The sequence below is a fragment of the Typopeltis vanoorti genome, chromosome 7 (assembly GCF_054136105.1).
Source record: "Typopeltis vanoorti isolate ZY-2024b chromosome 7, IOZ_Tvanoo_1.0, whole genome shotgun sequence".
Classification (NCBI taxonomy): Eukaryota; Metazoa; Arthropoda; class Arachnida; order Uropygi; family Thelyphonidae; genus Typopeltis; species Typopeltis vanoorti.
The window spans coordinates 76,212,916-76,236,534 of NC_143555.1; the positions used below are offsets into that span (position 1 = coordinate 76,212,916).

Here is a 23,619-nt window from a genome sequence, read left to right on the forward strand (position 1 = left end):
CTCTGCAACAGAATATTTTTTATCACATCTGCAGCGGTACTGCTAAAACATCTTTAAAAATTATTGCCTTACAAAGAAAAGCAATTAGATTAATCGATATCCAACTCGCACTGATTCTCTCCATTCTATTTACGTAGGCTATTTTTTGCTGAACGCAGTTTTCGTTTAGAACTGACATTCACAATCCAACCCTTTAAAGTCCTATAAAAGCAAATTCTGGAATAAGCAATTATCCAGGGTTCAATTCTAAGCTCACTTTTCTTCCCCTTCTTCTTCATTTTTCTCTCTTCTTTATACTGTCTAATTCCATCTTTGGAATAACCTTTCTTCGTATGCGCGCCGTAAAACTTTCGGCCTACAGATATTTAAATTTAGTATCGGTTTCATTTTTGTTCTTAACCTTCAATTCATCTACGTATTAGAATAATACAGATCCATGAACAGTAACTGTTTTGGTTTTTTTTTTTTTTTTTTTTTTAAACACAAACATTCGTTAATTGGTGTTCTTTACCAGCGAAGCTGATAGTAATTGAGAAAGTCTTAGGACTAAGAAGAGTCTTCAGCTATATCACAGTTCTCTCTTTGTTAGTGGTCTTAAGAAGAGAAATAGGTGGATTTTGATAAATTTTGGTACATATAGTGAAAAAAGGATACGCAGAATTCAATATTGGTGTGATGAAGCTGTCATGGCTGCTCTCATTAGACGCCTGATTAATTTTTAATGTGACTATACTGCACATTATATACTTAATATTTATGCAAGTAAAAATCAATCTTTATCAGTGATTAACGGTAATTTTAACGATTATAACATAATATGTTTCTACCTGGGGATACTCTATAATCTTTACAATCAGTTTTGATGATAAAGCACAGGTTTTATCACCAAAATAACACGCATAAGTAAAAAACGACTTTCTCTAATCGTTTAAATTGCAAACAATACTTTATTAGCAGCTAATAACTTTTTCATAAGATACACCTTGAAGTATTCATCCTAAAAATGTTTTACTGCCATGTCGAAATTATACAAGTGAGAAGAGAGAAGCTGCTGTGGGGATAAAGACTTGACTTGTTACTCCAGGCGATCTTCTTGCTTGCGATTACCTGGACAAGTGCTCCTGTAGATCTTTCGTAAAATTAACAATCACCGCATGTATTTTGCCAGAAAAAAAAATGGTTCCATCCGTTCCATATGAAATTGGACTGCCGATGTCAAGGAAGATGCTAAGGAAAGACTCAGACAAATTCGAGATCCTTTGGCCACTTGCGGTAGAGAGATTTGGATGAACCTAAACTGTTGCTCTTAACATCTCCAAAGTATTCAAGATATAGTCACTGCAATGGCCTTTCTGAGCAATGTGTGATCATACGATCTTTTCGCATTTGCAATAACTGTCCGGTATTCTATCCAATAGCTTTTTATCTAAGGATAGATAGCTTTTTACACGCAACACTGTTCTTTTTCTTTCACTTCATCCTTTCTTACTGTGCTTCTGTTATCATAAACATATCTCATCGGTATTTGCCTCAGCATCTAAATTTTTTTAAGCGCTTTAAGTGCTACGTCTCACCCCGAATAACTGCTAATTCACAAATCCCATACCTACCCATCTATAGGCTCCTAGTTCTGAGTTTGAGTTTGGAGAAGTTCTCCAAAATCAACTAAAAACTCGTTTGTTTACTGTTTACAATTAGAATGCTTAATCCCCCCCCCAATTAGTGACTCGCTCCACCTTCTGAGCAATGTGGCATCATACGATCTTTTCGCATTTGTTCTTCTCTGTGCCTCTATTGTGTAGTCACTGAAACTGCCATTTATAATTCAATCACTCTTTTTAATAGACTCCTGAGTCTTTTCCAATCTTTTCAAAAGTTATTAAAGCTTGAATCTATTACCAGGCAGACCAATTTCGAATTTCCAGTACTAACTACCTTTTCCTCATCATTTATCCGTCGTACCTCTGTCAGGCGAAGAAAGTCATCTTTCTCACGATTTTTGTAAGCTGCAATCTGCGGTTATTCGCAACAAAGAAAAGAGAAAACTGCAGACATTTAAAGTAAATGTCTGCAGTTTTCTCTTCCCTATTTAACGACTGGCGTGCTGTATTAGTAAGTTTACAATCTTTCTTGAGTCAGAATAAGAAATGTGAAAATTTTGAAGGTAAATCTGGAATTTCTTTCAAATTCCTGCGTTTTATTATAAGGTATAGTAGCAAAATTATAATAATAATAAATCATAATTAAAATAGATTTTATTATAGATATTTATAATAAAAGACAAATTAAAAATATAAATCAATATGAAAGCTTGCGAGTAATTTTAGCCAAGGTATCCCTAAGAGATTTAATCTAAATCTAATGAGCTAGGTTGGATTGATTCACAACATGCGTAGAGAAAAACGTAATCTGACAGTATGTACTTTTATAACATCGAAAGCTTGACCAGTCGATCTCTCATGCCAAGATGGGTGTAATTTCAAGTTTCTGGGGTTTATAATGAAAGTACTGATTGATGCAAATAACGACTGGTATGCGTCGCTTTTCGCACAGCTATTTGTAGTTTCTTGTCTGATTCATAAATAAGTGGTATAAGAAAGGAAGCTACCCATTTAACATCCATGGTAATCGTGATATATAGAGGTGGTTCATAAATTATTACAAAATTTAAGTACAATATTTCCAAATCCGGAAAATATCGTCGACATATTTTCGTCGGATATGAGATTTTTTGAAAGGACTCGACTAGGAACCTTGATTGCAAACGAGGTCATATACAGATCTGCAAGAGGTGGAGTCAATGGCGATAATATTGCAGATCCAGAGGTTTAATAAATCTTTATCTAGTAAACAAAAATCTCACAGAAAAAAAGTGAGCCAATACCGATAATACAGTTCTACTGGAATTTAAAAACGAGTACTTTACTGACATTATTTTTATTAATGATACTTGTGTCGCCACAGTTATGGTAATGCTCGAATCTCAGATGAAAATTTTGCATTTTAACAATTAAAACAAAAATATGACTCAACTGGCGGCTTCTACATTGTAGCCAATCTTTTCCTTGATGGTATCTAGTTCACTTTTACAGCTTTTTTATTATATTATTTTTTACAGATGAAGTAGGAAAATCAGCTAACAAATAACTGGTTGAGATCGACAGGACGATGAGACCTATGAGTTCGACCATTCGTAAAATGCAAACATGGTGTATGTCTGCGGTATTTCACGTTCTTCTCTCCCACCACAACTCTACTTTCTATGTTAATCTGAATGCCAAAATTGTCAGATGACCATAAACAACATAAGAAACGACCGTATTCCAAATTTTGTCGAAAACAATTACATGATGCAATTTTACGGATGTATGCAGAGAAATCGACCAATCCTCTACAACTCATCCTCTCCCTTCCTTTTATTCCAATAGGAATAAAATGATGGAGACATAAACAACTCGATTCCAAATTTGGACTTCATGTGAACGATGCGACCTGATGAGAAGGAAGAGAAAAGGACACTTTAAGCATGCAATATCTCTGTTAAATAAAAGGATGGATAACATTCATTTTAGAGTTACAGCAAATCGAATTTGGGTCCTAATGATTCTTGTAATAGAATAATCAGTAACTCGACGGAGAAAGTACTTTGCTTAAGAGTTAACTGTCATGACTTTTGTTCCTGAACGAATACATCGGAGCCCAACAGAAGCCGGACTGCCAGTGAGTACTGACACGAGTTATACGTAATTTGTAATTACATTAGGTAACATATCAGCAGATTCTTCCTTTCTATAACTCAAATAGCCAAACAATCGAATAAAATATAGACCAGACTGTAAGAAAAAACAAACAAACCCAAAATGTGGGCATCATATCTCCGAACTGTAATTTACTCTTCATTGTGACCATAAATAACCACATAATTATGTTGTTCGTAATTAAGGAGAGAAACATTTTGCACAACGTTAACAGCCAGAGTCATTACTCATAAACATGAATATTTAATTAACATTGCTCATAAAAAATTGCCAGGTACACAATGCAATTAGCCACACTCACACGGTCACTGTAAATACTGCCATTTTGTATGCGTTAGTAGAATGCTTCGAAAAATAGGGATAGTGAACCTCCCCCCCTAGGATCGGTTCGAAGATTTGATTCTTTTAAAATCATGATCGCATGATTTTATACAATAAAAACATAGGTTAAAATAGTGGGCAATTCAAAAAGAGAAAAATTCATTAATGAAATCAAGGTAGCTTCATTGAAATGCATCTTCATATACATCCATACTGAATGAAATCACCAATGCATCTTACGAGATTATTCCGTACAATTTATTGCTTGTTAAGAGAGTCGGTAGATAGATGCCAATAATATATGAAAAGAAATGTAATTAAATGAAGGAAGATAGTATTTATCAGAAATGCTGATTTTGAAGCAAATGCCAACATATAAAACTCAAACGAGCGTGTATTAAAAAGATAGAAGAGGAAAGTAATTATCAAAAAGAGAAAGTAATTATTAGAAAAGGAAAAGTACTTTTTAAAAAGAGGAAAGTAATTACCACGCATAAAATTGCGATCTTGTATGAGTAACAGTTACATCAGATGCTGAAAGTGTCCACTGTTCTCCTGGATACACGGTTCGTATCTTTTACGCAATTCGTTGCAAAACGGTTCTTGAAAAGTCCACAACACGATGTTTTTGATGTTTCGTTTTAACATATAATAGTCGTGTGTCAGCGAATGCAATTTGCATACTTAATCCCATAATAAAAAGGATTAGCGAAGGTAGGTCAACGAAGCAGCTTCTTACCTCAGTGGTAAGAGAAAGGGGAAGGAATAGCGATGGAAGGAAAGTAATTCTTTAAGAAGAGAGTATCCTATGTTATGTTGCTATGTTATTTAACTAATTCAATGGATAACTTTTTGTTGACTTATACCTAGAAAATATCAGTATATTATACTTTATCCATTTCCATATATGCATAATCAATATTCCTTGCAGTCATAAAATTAAGTAATGAGATAAATATACTAAAGTATCCTTAGCCCAACGAATGCACTATATGTTTGGAACTTTTGGCGAGTGGATGTCACATAATAAATACAATAGAATAGAATAAAAAACTGGATTGCGTGTAATTAAAAAATTTAATCCAAAGGCAATCCCTAGTGCAAAATGGATTCATTTACTAATATGTTTATCTTAAGATTAGGGAAAGACACTCTCTTAGATGAGTTTTTCCAGACTGGAAGTTTAAAATGATTAAAACATTTAAAACAATGAGGAAAATAATATGAAACACGTGTAAAAAGTATAAATAAGTTTATGTACTAGTTTATTGCTTGCTTTGTAACTTGAATTTTCTTAATTTTTTTCCCATGGAATATAAAGATGAAAAACAGTAACCGAAACAAATTTATTACAGTAACATTTGTACCATACATTTTTGTCACGTTTTACCTAATTTTGGCTACCCTCCTCTTTTGTATTTCCCGTGAATTGAGGAACGTTACCATGACACTAGCATCACAGATGAACAATGTAGGTGGCTGATTAGTTTATAATCTACGAAGTAGGCAAAATGAGGAATCATTCTGATGATATAAAAAACAGAGTGTAGCCAGACAAAACTCAGTCCTAGTATGTGTGTGTGTGTGTGTGTGTGTGAGAGAGAGAGAGAGAGGGGGGGGGAGAGAGAGAGAGAGATAATGTGTTACAGCATCAAAAACTTAGATCATTTATGAAAGAGCTATTTAAAAGCAACCCATTAAAGCTACATAGGCGTATTCAGGTATCATTAAGATGAGTGAAATGTATCTATTGGGAAAAAATGCTTCATACCTTTGGCAAACAAAAGAACCTGGAGTATATCAAGATCACATGAATAAAGTTCAGTCGTATGTCTAATACCTGTCATTAAACAAAAATAAAGAGAACTGTGATTTAAGGGATTGATCTTGAGTAATGAACACACACACGTTCGCCGTGAATTCAGTTCAGCTTGCATTCAGGGGAACAATTTGGATTGTGCCCATGCCACATCAGTTAAAGAGAAACGAATTACAAAATAAAACTGTGAAAAGTACCTAGACAGAAATAAAAGGTAAGGATATGGGGGATATGCTTAATCGAATGGCAATCGTGGTAATACATCTTGACAACCGTAATTTAGGTTCATAAGGTATTTTGACTTCCCAATGAGTACAAGGAATTACTGATAAAGGAATGCGTGAGATTTTTCTAGAGGGATTCGTGATGGTGCCCAGTCACAAGTTTAAGAGTAAACTAGAGATTTAGATGCAGCAAAGTGAACTGTTTCCAGCTCATTTTGGACACGTTATTCCACAGCTCGGAAGCTTCAAAAGGCTAATTACAGTTCAATTTCAGTTCATCAGAACAAAAATTTCAGCCGTACCGCTCATTCGACGACCGCCGACATCCGGAAACTTGAGAATGAAATGGATATTTGTGACATTTCCTTCGAGGACATTCACGGAAAGTCACGATATGAGCCACTGATACTTACGAGTCAGGGCTGTTGACAGAAGACAGGTTGTAATGCCTGCGAACTGCCAAAACGTATGCTCCAAGCCAACCTAGCCTTCCAAAGCATAAATTCTTAGTAATACTGTATATCTATTTACATTTTCTACTTGCTGACAAGTGTTTAAAAGGATAAAGACATCCTGTTTTCTTTTTCCTTTCCAGACGTTAATTAAACTTTTTGAAATTTTTATGCTTTTTTCCTCTGTGATTTCACATATTTGGCTAAGTTAATGGAGATTATGCCAATAATTAAACGAGTGATGATAGAAAAAATATATGAATGAATGTCATCAGGAAAGTACCAATTTAAACTTCATTTCAATTCACACGCAAAACTGGTACAAGCTGTACAGACATTTTAATTTCACTTAAAACGCCTTACAAGGTTATTTTGGACAGCCACTTTCCAGACTACTGCTAGACACTTTCTGACACATTCCCACTGCTGTTAAGACACTTGTAGTGCGCGGTTGCAGAATTGATAGCCACAGCAGTAAGTGATGCGACTCAGCTTGGCAAGCTGCGTCCAATGACACTCCCACACTTCGTTAGCAATTTTCTCCCCACACAACACTGGCGCTCTGAGAAGTCTAGGGGAAGTAGGAATATTGTGTTTGTAATTTGAAACAGTCTGTTTGGAAAGCCTACTCGTCAAACACAAAATCAACTACGTATGTCAGAATTTTCAAATTTTCGCCTATTTGCACCATTTCTATCACTCTCGTTCGCCGAAAGCGATGGACAAAAAAATCACCAATGTTTAGAATGTTTCTAAACTGGTATATTTCCGTTATGTATCTATTGTGTTCTGTTATTGTAACAGCGTTCCATTTAATTTCAGACACACGTGTGTGAGAAGAAAAGGGAGAGAGAGAGAGAGAAAGAAAGAAAGCGTATGAAATGAGAATAGAAACGGATAATGGATAAGATCAACTACAATACAACGATTGAGCTTGTAGAACCTTCATAGCCCTGTCGGTATAGACGAAACCCTTTGGTCGGAAAGACCCGGGTTCGATTCCCATCCATGACGTGAGGAACCTTTACTGGTCTTTTTCGACTAAGGTGAGTTAGCCGGTCTCATACGGGTTAGTAGAGGGTTTTTCACTCGGAAACTCGGGTTCTTCGTCCCTCAGAACAGGCAAACCGGTCGCTAAACCACAAATACACACACACATATATATATATATATACGTAATCCCTCATTAAGAGGGCTCAACCCGCCCCTCCCCGACCCCCAAAGGAGAGGGGAGAGGAGTGGGGGAGAAACTCCATACGAAAATTATTATTACTATCGAGCTTATATGAAATGCCTGGAATTTTTATCATGGAGTAAAAGTACACTGATTTACTCTATGGATATAACAAAGTAAAGCTGGATTACCGCATTTCAAAATTGCTGTATAACACCTATGTGGAAGATACTTTGTAACCTAATGGGAATTATAATGTACTTATTGCACAAAGTATAAACACACACACACACACACACACACACACACACACACACACACACACACACACACACACACACACACACACATATATATATATATATAATGTAACAATTCTTAATATTTCAATAATCTTCATCTCTTAATAATTCAAACAAACTACACATCACTAAATAGCGTACAGAACAATGATCCATAAAGGCTAAATAGTATATAAATCTTCGCACACAAAGATATGCGAAAAATTGCTACCAAAACTTGTGATGTTTTTGTAGCTCTTCGTGCAGGCAACGAAGAGTGAAAACTCTAATTGCCTCAGACAGAAATATTGTTTATTAATTGCCAGAGTTCAACATTTCCATTTAAAACTAGGTAAGTATTCTGTTTACTCATTTATTTACCTACGGAGCAATAAACATAACAATTTATCAAAAATGTTCATTCAGTTAGATAGGTTTCTCAATAACTATGCCACTTTACTCATCTACATGCTGGATGCCATTATTTTACAGCAATAAGAGAAAGAGAGAATTAAATTACATGAGACGATATACTGTATATATATAAATTGGAAGCCCTACCGATCTGTTTCATAAATATATGTGCTCTGAATGTTAACTTAGTGATATTCATTTCTAACTCAGGTCTTTAAAACCACAGTAACCTTTATTTAAATTTTAAAAATACTCAAAATAAAAAACGGTCTCTTCGATCGCCATGTTTCGAAAGTGGCATTTGTGAATAATTTAACCCTGTATCACGTGTCAGAAAGCATATAAAAATATGTTTTCATCTTCTATGGCTAAAAATTTTCTTACATCATTTTGTTAAATTCGCTTGTTGTCTCCATCGCTGTTCTAGTGCAATCAATCATTCTGAACTTTTTTAAATTTTGTTTTAATTTTAATTTTAATTTTTTTTCAGCTGCGCTGGTACAGGCAGGGCAGAAATGCAGAGTATCTGCTACTCCTAACGATTTCACACAAACCATTCACAGCACTACCAGAATATCAGATAATTCTAACTGCTTTCAAAATATTTTTGATATCCTCTTTACCAATAATCCTTCTAAGATACGAACCTAGTTGGCTGAGTAGAAGGCATGCATGTTTTCAAATCAACAAAATGTGCATTCGATTTTTTAATATAAATCCGACTGGAAAGAAATGATAACAAGAAGATAAAGCAACACACAGGGGAAACTAGCAAAAAAAAGCTAGTTGTTGACGTGTGTGTGTGTGTTCTGAGTGATGCTTTTTAACATCTTTTTAAAATTACATTTTCTACCTGAATTGCAGATAGTTTTCAAAATATCTGTCATTCAGGTTTTTCATAGAAAAATCATTTACTGATAAATATAAAGTCTATTTACTATACTTATTATGCCATATAGGTAAGTAGATGATCCGAGAAATAATAATAAAAAAAAAAGAAAAAAAAAAAAAGAAAAAAGAAATGCTTCGCAATAGTATTTGTTTAAAGTGACATAATTTATTGTCACAGCAACAGAAACTACTGCTGATTATTGAGTTTTTGCATAATGTGTAAGCACTTATTAGATTCGCCTTCCCGTATACACAAATTATTTTGCACCTTAGCCATTACGCATTTTATTGAACTTTCGTAATTAGAATCCTTACAAAAATTTGTCAAGTTATTTCAGTTTTCATTATAATCGGACCTTTTGCAGTAGCAAAAAGTACAAGACTTAACACTTTTTGTACATACCTTGAAAGTATATCGTGCAGTAACTTAGTTATGAATGAGTAGAATTTAATAAAAATGTAAATTTAGGATATCCAGTAGAAAACATGTAAGTGGTCTAATTTTGGTTTCAACAGAATATTTTTAAGAGCAAAATTTATCAAAAAAATTCGAAATTATAGTAACAACTCCGCACGCTGGGTGGAATTTAATGAAATTTGGTATTTAGGATCGCCGATAAAATTTATTGTCATTTCAACTTTAGCTTTCAGTGGGCCATCTGAAGTGGCAAAACTAGGCAAAATAAAATTATGTGTACAGTGCCAAAAACATTGAAGTTTCATAAAATGAGCTCTAACTTTTACAATACTCTCAACATTTTCACTAAAATAATTCCAATCAATAAGCCTATTTGAATATTGAAATTATGTCATACGAATCATGCCAGTTCTCGCAAAAACAACAGTAATATCGACGACCGAAAATTTATCCATGGACAATATCAAAGTACACAGTGTACTTTGTACAAGTACACAGTGTACTTTGTACAAAGTATATGTACAATTTTGATTTTAATTTTTAAAATCAAAATTTTAAAATTGTACATGTACAATTTTAAAATTATGAGTACATGTACTCATAATTTTGTACATGTACAAAATTATGAGCGCTGTGCAATGACTTTCAAGACTTGGGCTCGAGGCTCGTTGATGATTCACCTTTTCTTTCTTCTTATTTTATTTTTTTTACTCGCTATAATTTCATCATTTTATTGGAAAAAATGATTCGAAACGATAATAATAATTCCTCTATGTATGTATGAAATTTAATGAAATTTGGCATTTAGGTTAGCTATTAAAATGTATCGAGTCATCCGAATTCCGGTTTCAACAGGATCACTTGAATGGCAAAATTATGCAAGAAAAAATAGTGCAAGCAAATTATCAATACAATAGTTTTGACAGACGCAAAATAGTTGTAACTATTTTGCAATTATATATAACTATATTTACAATTATAGTTGTAAATAAACCGAAAAAAAAGATCAAATGTCTCCTAATCTTGATGGCATTTTCCCGATTGTCCTGATAGGTTCTTTCTCATTCATTTCTTCTGCTGTATTGCAGTCTTGCAGAACAGCCTCCACTTTTTTTTTTCTTTTTTTCTTTTTTTTTTTTTGTCACTCTCCACCTATAAAAGGATAAACACCCTACGATATATCAGTACCGTCAATGATCTACGCAGGGTTTCCCAAAGCGGACTCCGCGAATCTTGTTTACAAACATTCACTTATTTTTTTTTTAATTAATGAATCGATGATATGATAATATGATGCTACAAGTTACGCCCATCATACCAGACTTTGAAACATTCTGCAATTCAAACCAGCGACTGCACTGTAGTCATTAAAATGAACTTAATTTTTTTTTTTTCATTTACGGAGCACTAAATTGTAAAATGGTGAGTGTTTATTCTTTTCTATTTGTTTATTTATTTCTTCCTTTTTTCATGTTTATTTTAAAGACTGAGTTGTGAGGGCTCCGCAAAAAATTTGGCTTGCTTTAGAACTTCACTTTAGCAAGAAGTTTGGGAAACCCTGGACTACGGAATTCTTTTATTATTTTTTTAATTTCATTTATTTTTTTATTTTTATTTTTTAGAATAATCTGGAAATCCTCTCTAGAGAACACATACTTTTCAAGCCCAGTCAGATCTCCAATAACGGGGCAATGGTCTCATATCGGGAGATGAATTCTTCTCCCTCGATGAGTCTTTGGACTCCCTGGAGGTGTCAAATAATAATAACAATAATAATAATAATAATAAATTAAACAATTACAAACATTCGTGACGAGATTCGAACCCGCAGCATGCTAGTTAGAGAGCGAGTACGTTAACGCGGCCAAAAAAGGTCGGTATGTATTTTTAAGTGTACACTGAACTACCGACCTTCAAATCCAATTTTAACAATTTTTTTCTTCTCAATTGTCTGCCGATGAACTAATGCATATAGAATGAACAACTCCTCGTGGATGGGGTTACCATAAAATATCTCTACTAAACAAGTATTTTGTTAATCTTCGTTATCAGCGTGATAACAAAATGCATCGCTTACAATCATCTGATTACTTTTTTTTTTTTTTGACAACAGCCTATAGCGGATAATTTATTGTGGTCTGTAGTTAATAATTTCCAATCGTTTGCCTAATTTAAGCACAGAAATAGTTCGATTCAAACCGAAAATAGGAGACACAAATTTTAGTAGCTATCCTAAATATAAAATTTCATTAAATTCTATCCACTAAGCGAGGAAGTAATGTTTTATTATCGTTTGGTCAAATTTAACCGATATTGAAAAAAAAAAAGCCGCGAGAAATTTTGAGTATGGATTCTAAATATGAATTTCATTAAGTTCCATTCATCCAGAGAGGAGTTACTGCTTTGTATGATTTCAAACCGTTTCATCTCCCTTGCCATTGCAAATGATTCAATTTGCAATTTCTTTAAATTGAAAAAAAAAATTAAAGAAAATTTCAATTTCTTTAAAATATCTTCAACTGTACATAATTTTTATCTGCTCAAATTCTAGAGAGAGAGAGAGAGAGAGAGAGAGAGAGAGAGAGAGAGAGAGAGAGATTGCTCCATCCTGTGGAAAGAAACATCAAAACAGCTTTGCTTCTAGAATCCTTTAATGATGGAAAAATTTATGAAGCAATTTCACAGAAGCTGTAGGAATTACACTGGAAACGTTTCTACTCATTGTGCTGCGAAAGCTTTCTTTTTTTTCTTTTCTTTTTTTTTCTGCTGCCAAATATCATGTTATTTTATTACATATTTAAGTTGATTTGCTGGGAAACAGTACTTGGAAAAACTTATTTAATTTTGTAGTTTTACATACAAAAGGGATATTTCTTTCTAACTCACAGCTACTCGAATTTCAGCAGTTTATCAGAAGTGCACAATCTTAATTCAACTAAAAAGCAATTTAATACATTTTTAAAATCGGAATATGAATTTTACTGTTTATTCTAAACTGAACATTTTACAACATTTATGCTCACAAGCAAAACGCATTTGAGCAAAATTATACTGAAATATATAGAAAATAAATCCATATTGCTAATTCATATACAGAAAAAGAACGAAAGAAAGAACGATAGCTAAAAAAAAGGAGGCGGGGGGAGATAAATACTAAAAAAAAGGGAAAAAAAAAGAAAACAAGCTGCCGCAAATTCCAGACACGAATATCAATGAACTCAAGGTTGCATGCACCATTTCGGGTTTGTTAACTTTATACTTAAGAAATGAGTTGCAAGAAATAGTATTATTCATCATCATCACGAACCATGGGCTCACTGCCCGTTGATGTCTGTTTCACTATCTTCTTCCACCTTTCTTTGTCCAGCGCACAGTGTCGCAGTTTTTGTACACCAATTCCACACCAGTCTTTTATATCGTCTATCCATTCTCTGTATGGTCTACCTCTTCTGTTTAAACCATCCAAAATACCAAACATAAATGTCTTTATCTTCCGGTCCTCACTCATTCTACAGATGTGTCCAAATAATTGCAGCTTCCGTTTTATAATCTTCTGCATTAGATTCTGTTTTGGTTGTATCTTCTGATAGAGCTCTTCATTGGTGATTTACTATTCTTAGAATCTTCCTGTAACAAGTTCTTTCAAATGCCAAAATTATTTTTCTTGATTCCTTATTTATTACCCACGTTTCAGATCCGTACAGTACACCGCTGAAGATGCATGTTTCCAGTACTCTTAGTTTTGTTTGCAGACTGATCACTTTACTTTTCCAGATGTTATCCATGGCCTTCAGATTTGTTCTTCCCTTTGCAATCCTGATCTTTATTTCTTTTTTACAGTCCAAGTCATATGTCAGTTTACTTCCCAAATATGTAAATTGTTCTACATTTTCTATATCAGTTCCATCCATGTTTCATGTTCTTCTCACCAAATACCATTGTCTTTGTTTTTTCCAAGTTCATAACAAGTCCAAATCTCTTCCCTTCCTCATTTAACAGTTTCAGTGATTTTTGTAGTTCTCTTTCGTCTTCTTCAACAATGTCATCTGCAAATCTCTTAATGATCCGCAATAGTATTATTGCGGATCATTAAGTAGGCGTGATAGTTCAAATAAACAATAAAAAAAACCAACTAAATCTTAATTATTTGATTAAAGAATCTCCAATAACTTTAATAATAATGAAAGTAAATGCGTTTTTTCCCATAAAAAAACGCATTTACGCACCGTTTCTTAAATAAAACTTTATATTGTTGGATATTTTTTTTATAATTTTCATTTTAACTACTTTTTCATAAAACAATATTTCTTACATGAACAACATCTTCTTCTCTTCCGTCCTCAAAACGGGTTCAGTCCCAGTTAAATTTTACTAAATGCAATACTTACTATTAACCCTATCAAAATGAGTTGCAGTGGATGCAGAATTTGTGTCTAAAGCGGCGTATTGCCGAAATTTTAAAAATACAATATAAAATAACGGACTTTTATATCTATTTATTAATTTCATTTTTTACATTTTTTACGTTTTGCGCCCCAAATCTAGTTGAGCCCGTGGCGGGCGCCTCTTTCGCCACGCTCTCGTTACGAAACTGGTCCATAGTGCCGTCAAATACCAGGTGAGGAAGTCTGTCCGGTTCCATTCGCACAGTGTGATCAAACCAGAGGAGTTGATGCTTTTTAACTGCGTTCAGAATTATTGAGTTAGGGAATCTTGCAGCACTTTTCTTATGTTCTGTCCAATGAGTTCTGTTTATTTTCCTGAAGCATTTCATTTCAAAAGCTAACAGTTTCCTCTCTGAACAACATCACAGTTAGAAAATACAAGGTATCCACAAAGTAATCAGATAATTTCATCTGATTAGTTTTATCATTATAAAGCGTGAAAAAATTAATGGAACTTATAAAATTTATAGTCATATTGTCAAGTTCATCTTTGCACATTTTCATTACGATACATCGATCTGTGTCCTGTAATAACAATAGGTAATAACAATGCTCGATCAGAAACTCAGCACTATGTTCTTTTTTATGCTTTCAATATTTCGAAATTTCAATTCAAAATTATTTATTAACCCTGCTCTTAAAGATCCAACGGTCAGGCAACCACATCCTAAAAACATTAAACTTCCAGACTCTATTGGAAAGGCGGTCCATTTTACAGCAAAGAGAGAGAGAGAGAGAGAGAGAGAGAGAGAGAGAGAGAGAGAGAGAGAGAGATGGAGAAGTAGCATAAACGAAAACTGCCGCAGTATATGTACGCAAATTTGTTCTGTAGTGATTTTCTCTTTTAAAAACTACACATTCATCGTGAAAAATAACATAGGAATAATAATTGCTTGGATATTTTATGCTACACAGAGAACACACCGGTTAAGGTGACCATGATATGTTTCTAAAGAATAATTAAATAATGTTCTCATAATAACTTTGCCCTTTTATCTGCTCATCTTCTGTAACAATAAATTCTATACAATTAAATTTCTGGAATTATTTTCTGCCCAGCCTGTGCCATGTATAGATTTTCTATAGATCTTGAAGCGGCTATAAAGGAAATAGTTTCACAGTTCATTTCATGATGAACATTTTAATTAATAATAAAAACATTATAAATATTTTGCCTCTTACAACAAATAGAAGAAATATCATGGCATAATAATAAATTTATACAGAAGAAAACTCCACAAATTAATAAAACTCTGAAGGCACATTCACGATAACTGTTTAAAATCATCTGCTATACTAAAGTGTTTGAATTGAGTAAATACTGCTCTTGGTATAAAAGATACCTGCTTGAATAAGTAATTAAAATAAATAAAATGAAAATATTTATGCTTTGTTCTAAATTTTTGGAAGAACTATTTCAGTAGTTTCTGTCAATTTTATTCAGCGATAACGCAAAATGCAAGAGGTTTCTTACAAAAAAGATTGCACATGATGAAAAGTTTCTGCAGAAACTTTCTCTTCAGCAGATTTTTTGTCGGAAACTTTTTTCTTTCAATTCGGCGAAAATATATTTAGTTTTATTTTGCTATTTTCTATAAAACAGCTGAAATGTTCTAAACAAGATTATAATGTATATATTCAAAAACGATTTCCTGCATAAGGAATGCCCCCCCCCCAACGGACATTAAAGATAATTACTTTATGGTCAAGTAAGTAGTCAGCGAAGATTACAAAAAACTGTTGTCCTTGATATGAATAAGCAGAACCACTGAACTGTGGATCCTCGTGACAATTACAGTGTGACCCATGGGACCTGGGTGCTCTGGTTCTCATGAGTTATAATTGTTGCACCGATTAACAAGAACAACAGTGAATACATCCTTCTTTTAGTCTCCGACTAGATGCAAATCACGCCAGTTCAGAAAGACATCATAAAAACCTACTTTTCTGGCTACTTCAGTTCACAAGGTATGTGTCAAAATGACGTTTCTTTCTGAATTCAGACATACATTATTTATATTATTAAAACTGCATTCATGCATATTTCAGGAATTTTATAATGTTATAATTACTCGTTAACTTGCCATATAAAATAGTATGGATTTTTCATAGTATATTTTTCTTCTTCTCGTATTTTAAATATTAACATGCACGGTATAATTTTCTACCAAAACAAATTTGAATATGATACGAAATCGCTTAATACGAAATATGAAAATGCTTCCTTATCATTATTTTGAATTGGTGCCTTGTTATTTTAAATAGTTTTAATATACAGCAAATGATAAAGCACAGTTTTCTATTAATTCCACACGCACATACAAACACACACACACACGAGAAGTTACAGAACGTACAGTCGATTAAAACTACGTATGGGCCATTTTAACCTATTATTTAATATAACGAAATAATAACATATATAACCATTTTGAGGCGGGGGGGGGGAATGACCTAGTGGAAGCTATATTTTTTATAATTCTTCACTGTTTTGAATTCCAACAGAGGTTTTTGGCATTAATATCCATGGTACCTTTACTTTGAAGACGGATGATGTTTCTTTAAGACTCATCAATTCAGATTTCGTCAACTGCAGGCCGATCGGGATTTTTTAAGTCCAGAAGAGAATCTGTTAGTATGATGGATCGACTAAAATTTGTTCTTTAGTCGAGTTATGGTGTTCATTTTCATTACAGTCATATACCTCAAAATTCTTTTATAACCCATCTGGGAATTTAAAAAATAAACTGAAATAAGCTTATGAAATCGATGAGATTATTTTTGAGTGAAATTCTGTGATTGGCACAAAGTGATAATTTTTTTATCACTTTGAGTTTTTCATGAGTTTATCACTGAGTTTTTTCTTCTTCAAGTTCAACACGATCAAATGAAGTGAGAATGATCGGTCTTAAAAAATGAAATGTATGCTTTGAACATCTTTTAATCTTCAGTGATAGGAATTATATAGCTTTAGATAGTTTTGAAATAATAATAATAATAATTATTATTATTATTAGCAGTAGCTAGTGTTTGTGTTTTGAGCCATAAAAACAAAGCTCTCATAAACCTACAACCCACAGCTTTATCCTTTCTACTATCTTTTCCTGACAATAGGTAAAGAATAATCTTAAAGTGGTAACGATATATAAATTTTAGAAAGAAAAAATTGAAGTCTTAACTATAAGCTTAAAATACTGACAACTACAAAATTGAAGATAAGACTGCATTTAAAATAAATGATACAATTAAACCAAATCAGTTTCATTTTTGTAGGGAAATCTTCCTTTCAGGAGAGTGAACTTAATTAATCTTAAAATAATTCGATCGCCTCGAATATGTTATGTTACAGTTAAAATAGAAAGAGGATAAAGCGATTTTACATCCAGAATATATTTAGAGAAACCAATAATCCGATAATCAAAATCAAAATGGTTGCTGATGGCTGCTCATCTTCAGCTGTCTAAAGTTCATATTTTTTGTAGGAATTTAAATTAGTGAAATAAAAAGAGTGTAAACTATGTTGCTGATGAAGTGTCATAATCACATTTTATTAACCAATAAATATCAAGAGAATGAAACTAATTCTATGTGAAACGGAACACCAAATCGCTTACTAAATGTCACTGTCGAATTGCGATGAGTTTTCTCCAAGAGATCAAGATTTACAGTTTATCTCGTTTTCCTAAAACAGCAAAAATCCTGCAATTGTGTAAGAATTCGCAATATGATTGTTTTTTTTGGGGGGGGGGATTAGTACGTAGAGAACATTCCCACTATATTGCTTCTTGATCATTCGCTATTATAGACACAATCCCATTTTCACATGAGTGTAAATAGTCAACAGAATGACGCAGTTCAATATGAGGATTACCAAGTTAATGAAATGAAAATACATATGGTGTATATTACAAACAAAATATAATACAGCTACTAGCAGGATAGAGAGATAACTGAGGAAGGCTGACAAGTCCTAAACAAGTTTAAAATAACGCTACATGAAATATATTGCTGTATATAATTAAAAATAAGCAAAAAGAAATGCATTGTAATTAATAATGAGCCATGGATGGACACCTCATTAAACTATGAAAAAGAGAGCGAAAATTACCTTTGTCCATAAGTCAGAAGAATAAATTATTATGGTTACTGTCAACCATAATAAATTGGGAAGAAGATAATAATCAAAACAATAAACAATGCTAAAGAAATAAATACTATTTTATTTAAAATGAATTTATCCATTGCATCGTGGTTTCTGTTTTAAAATCATATTGCCCTTATAAAAATAGCTAGTTAATGACATTCAAATAATTAATTCCAGAAATAACAGCTTTCTAAGTCTTATATTTTAAAAAATAATAATAATAACAATAATTTTCGTGTTATCCTAGTAACATTTTTTTTTTTTTACTGCGAGACTTTCTCAGAGTAACAAGCAATGTTTAACGTAATCTAGAATATAATTTTAAATAAATAATACCAACTGCTATTATTTATTTAAATATTGCATTCTAATAATTATAATGAGAAACTTACCTTATCAGATGGAATCTTGGAACCCATCATAATGATGTCAATTTTAAAGTTCTGTGTTCGTTCTTCAAACACTATCACTAATAGGTGTAGTTCGAATTATCCAAGAAAAATAAGTTACCGACGATTTCTTTGCTAACTCTGTCCTAACAAATTCAAGCCATGGACAGATTAATGTAAACACCAAGTAAATTGCAATGTTCAAACATCTAATGAAATATCATCACTAAAATTTAGCAATGTTAATTTATTTTTAAAATTTCTTTTCTCTAAATGGGTTGGTTACAGTTGCACGATTGACGTCAAAGGTGCTGAAAATCGCTACATGTAAAACAACTAGTCTGAACTTCCACTGTCATTTTCAATTCAGTAATAACGTAGATAAAATTTACAGGTTATGGAAATAACGCACTACTTATTTAAACGAGGCTTTTTCGTGGGTTAAGTGCGTGCCGCAAACGAGTACAACAGGAATGCACAGAAATACAAGATATAGAGTCATGCGTCTACAATATAAACGATTCAAACATTACCGTTTCCAGAAATTCATCCTAACGGGTACACTCTCGCAGAGCATCCTTATGATTTAGAGCAAACTCAAGAGAAAAGTGGATCCTACCGTCTTATTTTCATGTAGCTGTCGTCTCATGGAAGGTCAAGTAAGTGCAAAACACACACACGCACGCACACACTTATACATACGGATATACTGCCGAAGGTCCGTCTACTAAGCTGTGGCCGTAGACTTCCGTAATATGCCCGTAACTAAGGCTCGTTCGTCAAATGGAAGGATCCTCTTTGATCGTCAAAAAACAAAAATATATGTATGTAGATACATATATATATATTTATTTTTTCACGGCCTGAACAACTTCATTGTGCGATTATTCCGTAGCATGGCATGATGTAAACAGCCGACGCGTTTATCCTCGTCCAACCGTATACAAGATAACTCATTTAAAAGCGCTACTTTTAAACACGAATTTATGTACGACACCAGCCCATCACTTTAATGTTTACGAGCCTTCGTGACAACCAATGCAAACATGGCGAGCGATAGCAAAAAAACTTTAACTGAGCACTCTGGGAACTGCGCTGCTAGAGCCATCTCACGGCAAACAATTAAACATTTATTTAACAGCTAAAATTTTCTGCTGTTTGGTTTTTCAAGGAATAAATTCTTATAAGAATTTGTTTCTAAAATATACCACTTCAGAGTAGGTTTAAACAAAACAAGCTAATGAATTTTAAAAGTTATATTTACGGAAGATGCATTATATTTTCAACGATATACAAGATATTTATATTTTAAAATATTATGACTCTGAAATTATATATATATATATATAAGATTTTTTTTTTCGGAGATTAAATTTACTACCGAAGTATAAAATTGAGTGTATTTAAACTATATTTGTAGTATTTTGTTGCATTTTGTTTACTTAAATTTTACATAAATGACATATTAAGTTATTATAAATGAGGTGTCAAATCTTCCACCAGTTGGTAAGAGTGACCACGAGGTGATCACGTGCAGGGTGACCAGTCATTCGAGGTTAGAAAGGGATATATGTGGAATTATAAGACTGGTAATTACGAAAAGCTCAGGAAACAGCTTGCGATAATAAATTGGAAAGAGGAACTGGATGGAAAGGATATCAATGTTGCTTGGGCCATACTCAAGAACTATTTGATGGAGGCAATAACAGAGTGTATTCCAAGGGTCAGGAGGGTAAATAGAGTGGGTGTATAATAAATGAATCAAGAGATAAGGTATGCAATCTGGAAGAAGAAGGTATTATGGAAGAAACACAAAATGAATATTTATAACAACCAGTTGCATGAGAAGTACAAAGAGCAGGCGAGGAAGGTGACTAGCTTGATAAGGGTAACAAAAATGCAGTATGAGCAGCAGTTAGCTAAAGCGGCCAAAAAAAATCCTAAGGAGTTTTTTCGATATGTCGCCAGTAGAAGAAAGAATGATTATGGTAGGATGGGATTGATTAGTGAAAACGGAGGAATGATAACTGCTGCGGAGGATATAGTTGAGATATTTAGTGAGCAATTTCTAAAGGTATTTCATTCTTGTGAATGTGGCATTATGCAGAACTTCAATGCAGTGGGAAAGGAGGAGGAGGAACTGTTAGTAAGTGAACAGGAGGTATATGAGGAATTGAATAGACTTGATGTAAATAATGCTGTGGGACTTGATGCTATTTCACCACGTGTCTTGAGGGAATGTGCAAGAGAGTTAACAACAGCTTTTGTATATCTTTTCAACATGAGTCTCTCACTGAGTCAAGTTCCAAAAGAGTGGAAAGAGAGTAAAATTGTTCTAATTCATAAGGGAGGTGATAAGAGTAAGGCTTTGAATTATAGACCCAGTCTATGTGTCTGGAGTTGTGGTCAAGGTATTAGGGAAGTTAGTTAGGAATAAAATTCATAATTGGGTTGACAACAGAAAAATACTCTTTGGCGGCCAGCATGGATTTACTAAAGGAAGATCGTGCTTTAGCAACCTGCTTACTTTTCATAATAAAGTGACAAATGCGTTGGATAAGGGTGTTGCATATACAGTGGTATATTTAAATTTTGCAAAGGCGTTTGATAAATTGCCACATGACAAAAGCTGGTAATTAAATTGGAACGGATGGGGCTGAACAGTAGATTGGTTCGCTGGATTGGAGATTGGATGTCTGATAGGTATCAGCGAGTTGTCTATGGAGGAGCGATATCCCAGAAGAGGAAAGTTACTAGTGGTGTACCTCAAGGGTTTGTTTTGGGTCCATTGCTGTTTAATTTGTATGTAAATGATATCTGGAGAGGTCTGAATGGTGATGTGAGGTTGTTTGCAGATGATGCAAAGTCGGGGAGAGCTATCAGGAGTAGTGTGGATGCTGTAGCTTTGCAAGAGGACTTGAATACACTGACTGAATGGGTAAATAAGTGGAGATGTCAATTCAATGTTTCAAAGTGTAAGGTTTTGAAATTTGGGAAGCAGAGATGGGATGTAAAGTACACAATCGGTGCAAATATCTTGGAAGAGGTAGAGGAAATGAGAAATCTGGGAGTGATTGTAGACAAGGACCTAAAATTTCGGGGACATGTTACTAAAATAGTGAAGACAACACAGCGGATAATGGGAATGATGCGGAGGACATTGACTTGTCCTCCGCATCATTCCCATATAGTAAGTAAGGATGTTATTGAAGTAAGGATGTTATTGAAGGATCAAAGCCTTATACAAAGGAAGCCTTTGTATAAGGCTTTGATTAGGCCACATATGGATTACTGTGCACAGATCTGGTCACCTGGTTTTCAAAAAGATGAAATTGCGTTGGAAAAAGTTCAGAGGCGATTGACTAAGGTAGTTTCTGGTCTCTGGAATGTAGAGTATGAAGACAGATTGACAAAATGCAATTTGCAGAAATTGATGGATAGAAGAAGGAGGGGGGGGGTATGATTGAGACATATAAGCTGTTGAGAGGTTATTACCAGATTAATGTCGGGGAGGTTTTGCACAGAATGGGTGATGATAGCAGGAGAACAAGAGGTCATTCCTGGAAGCTGTATAAGGAGGGTGTGAGCAAGGGAGTGAGGAGCAGGTTTTTTGCATGGAGAGTGGTGAGTGATTGGAATGCTTTGCCCGAGAGTGTGGTGTGTGCAGAGACAGTGAATATATTTAAGGCACAGTATGATAAACTGTGTTATAACAGTGGATCTCCCGATGAGTCTTTGACTCCATGGAGGTTTTTATAATAATAATAATAATAATAATAATAATAATAATAATAATAATAATAATAATAATAATTAACTGTATATCACTCACTATCTCCTCGTAAAATATTTGTAAATTGAAATTGTATTCACTGTCTGTTTTCGAGATTTGCGTGCATTACTTTAATGCTTACAGTTACCTCTTGTAGATTTTTTATGACCATGAGGGGAAGAAATTTATGAATAACCAAGTTTTTTTTTATGTTTTTACTAGATACTTTTAGCAACCTGTAAAACTAAGCTGCTAAATAAACAAAACTGAATCATTTTTACTTTATGTCTCTCATGCATGTAATAATATCAATTAATGTGAAAAAATTAATTAATAAATAGCGCAGTTATTTCAGAATATAAATAAATAAAAAAATGGAATCTAAACTGTCTAGTTAAATAAATATTACTAAATGTCCATGTTTTATTTATTTTTATTATTTTAGAAAGCGCATTACATTTCGAATAATTTTTAGGAACGGTGGCAACTCCATCGCTGAATTCAATTAATTCATATATTGATAATTCGTCCATAAGCATGAACGTTCTCGATACAGTCTAGAAGTCCCCCCCCTGCCTTTAGAATGGTAAAAAAATTATACGTTTTATCATTTTTTTTCAATATTCTAGTTGAATAATGTGAATCATTCGTAACTAAGATAGGGTCCAGTAAAAAAAATTAATTAAAAAAATATATATATATATATGTTCAGAAGTCAGAGTTAACTCTCACTTCCCCAGGATCATTCCTTTATTTGTCAAATTGTTTACATATTACTAACTCGAGTAATTTTTAGGGATGGGGATGGGAGGCAGCCCTATTGTTCCTGCAAGTTTTTTTTTTTTTCAGTTTCAGATTCTCAGGCGGCTCAAGTAGGGAAATAGACGAGTAAATGGATGCATCAATTCATTCATGTATTGAAAACATTCACCAGCGATTCAGACTGTCAGAACAATTTAAGAAGTAGATCTTAGAATGTCATTTCCTTGGGTCAGTAGGTGATCAACCCAGTCTTGTACAAACTCACCCTACAACTTGCTATTATTCGATCCACGAAGAGTTCAGTAATACAAGAGCAGATCAACTCAGTATACACAATCACTAGTTTCAGAGAAAA

The 23,619-nt window shown here is 33.5% G+C and overlaps 1 protein-coding gene across 2 annotated transcripts in view; it reads right to left on the reverse strand.

Moving 5' to 3' along the window:
• Positions 1 to 19,702, reverse strand: part of LOC150104792 (ubiquitin-like protein 3) — a 258,218-nt gene extending 238,516 nt beyond the window's left edge. For both annotated transcript variants that reach the window (XR_016548549.1, XM_090395354.1), the window contains exon 1: positions 18,734 to 19,702. Coding sequence is in view for 1 of the 2 variants with exons in the window: in XM_090395354.1 (XP_090251480.1) it covers positions 18,734 to 18,763 (30 nt within the window). In the remaining variant the exon portion in view is untranslated. The remainder of the gene's footprint in view (positions 1 to 18,733) is intronic.
• Positions 19,703 to 23,619: the final 3,917 nt, after the last annotated feature.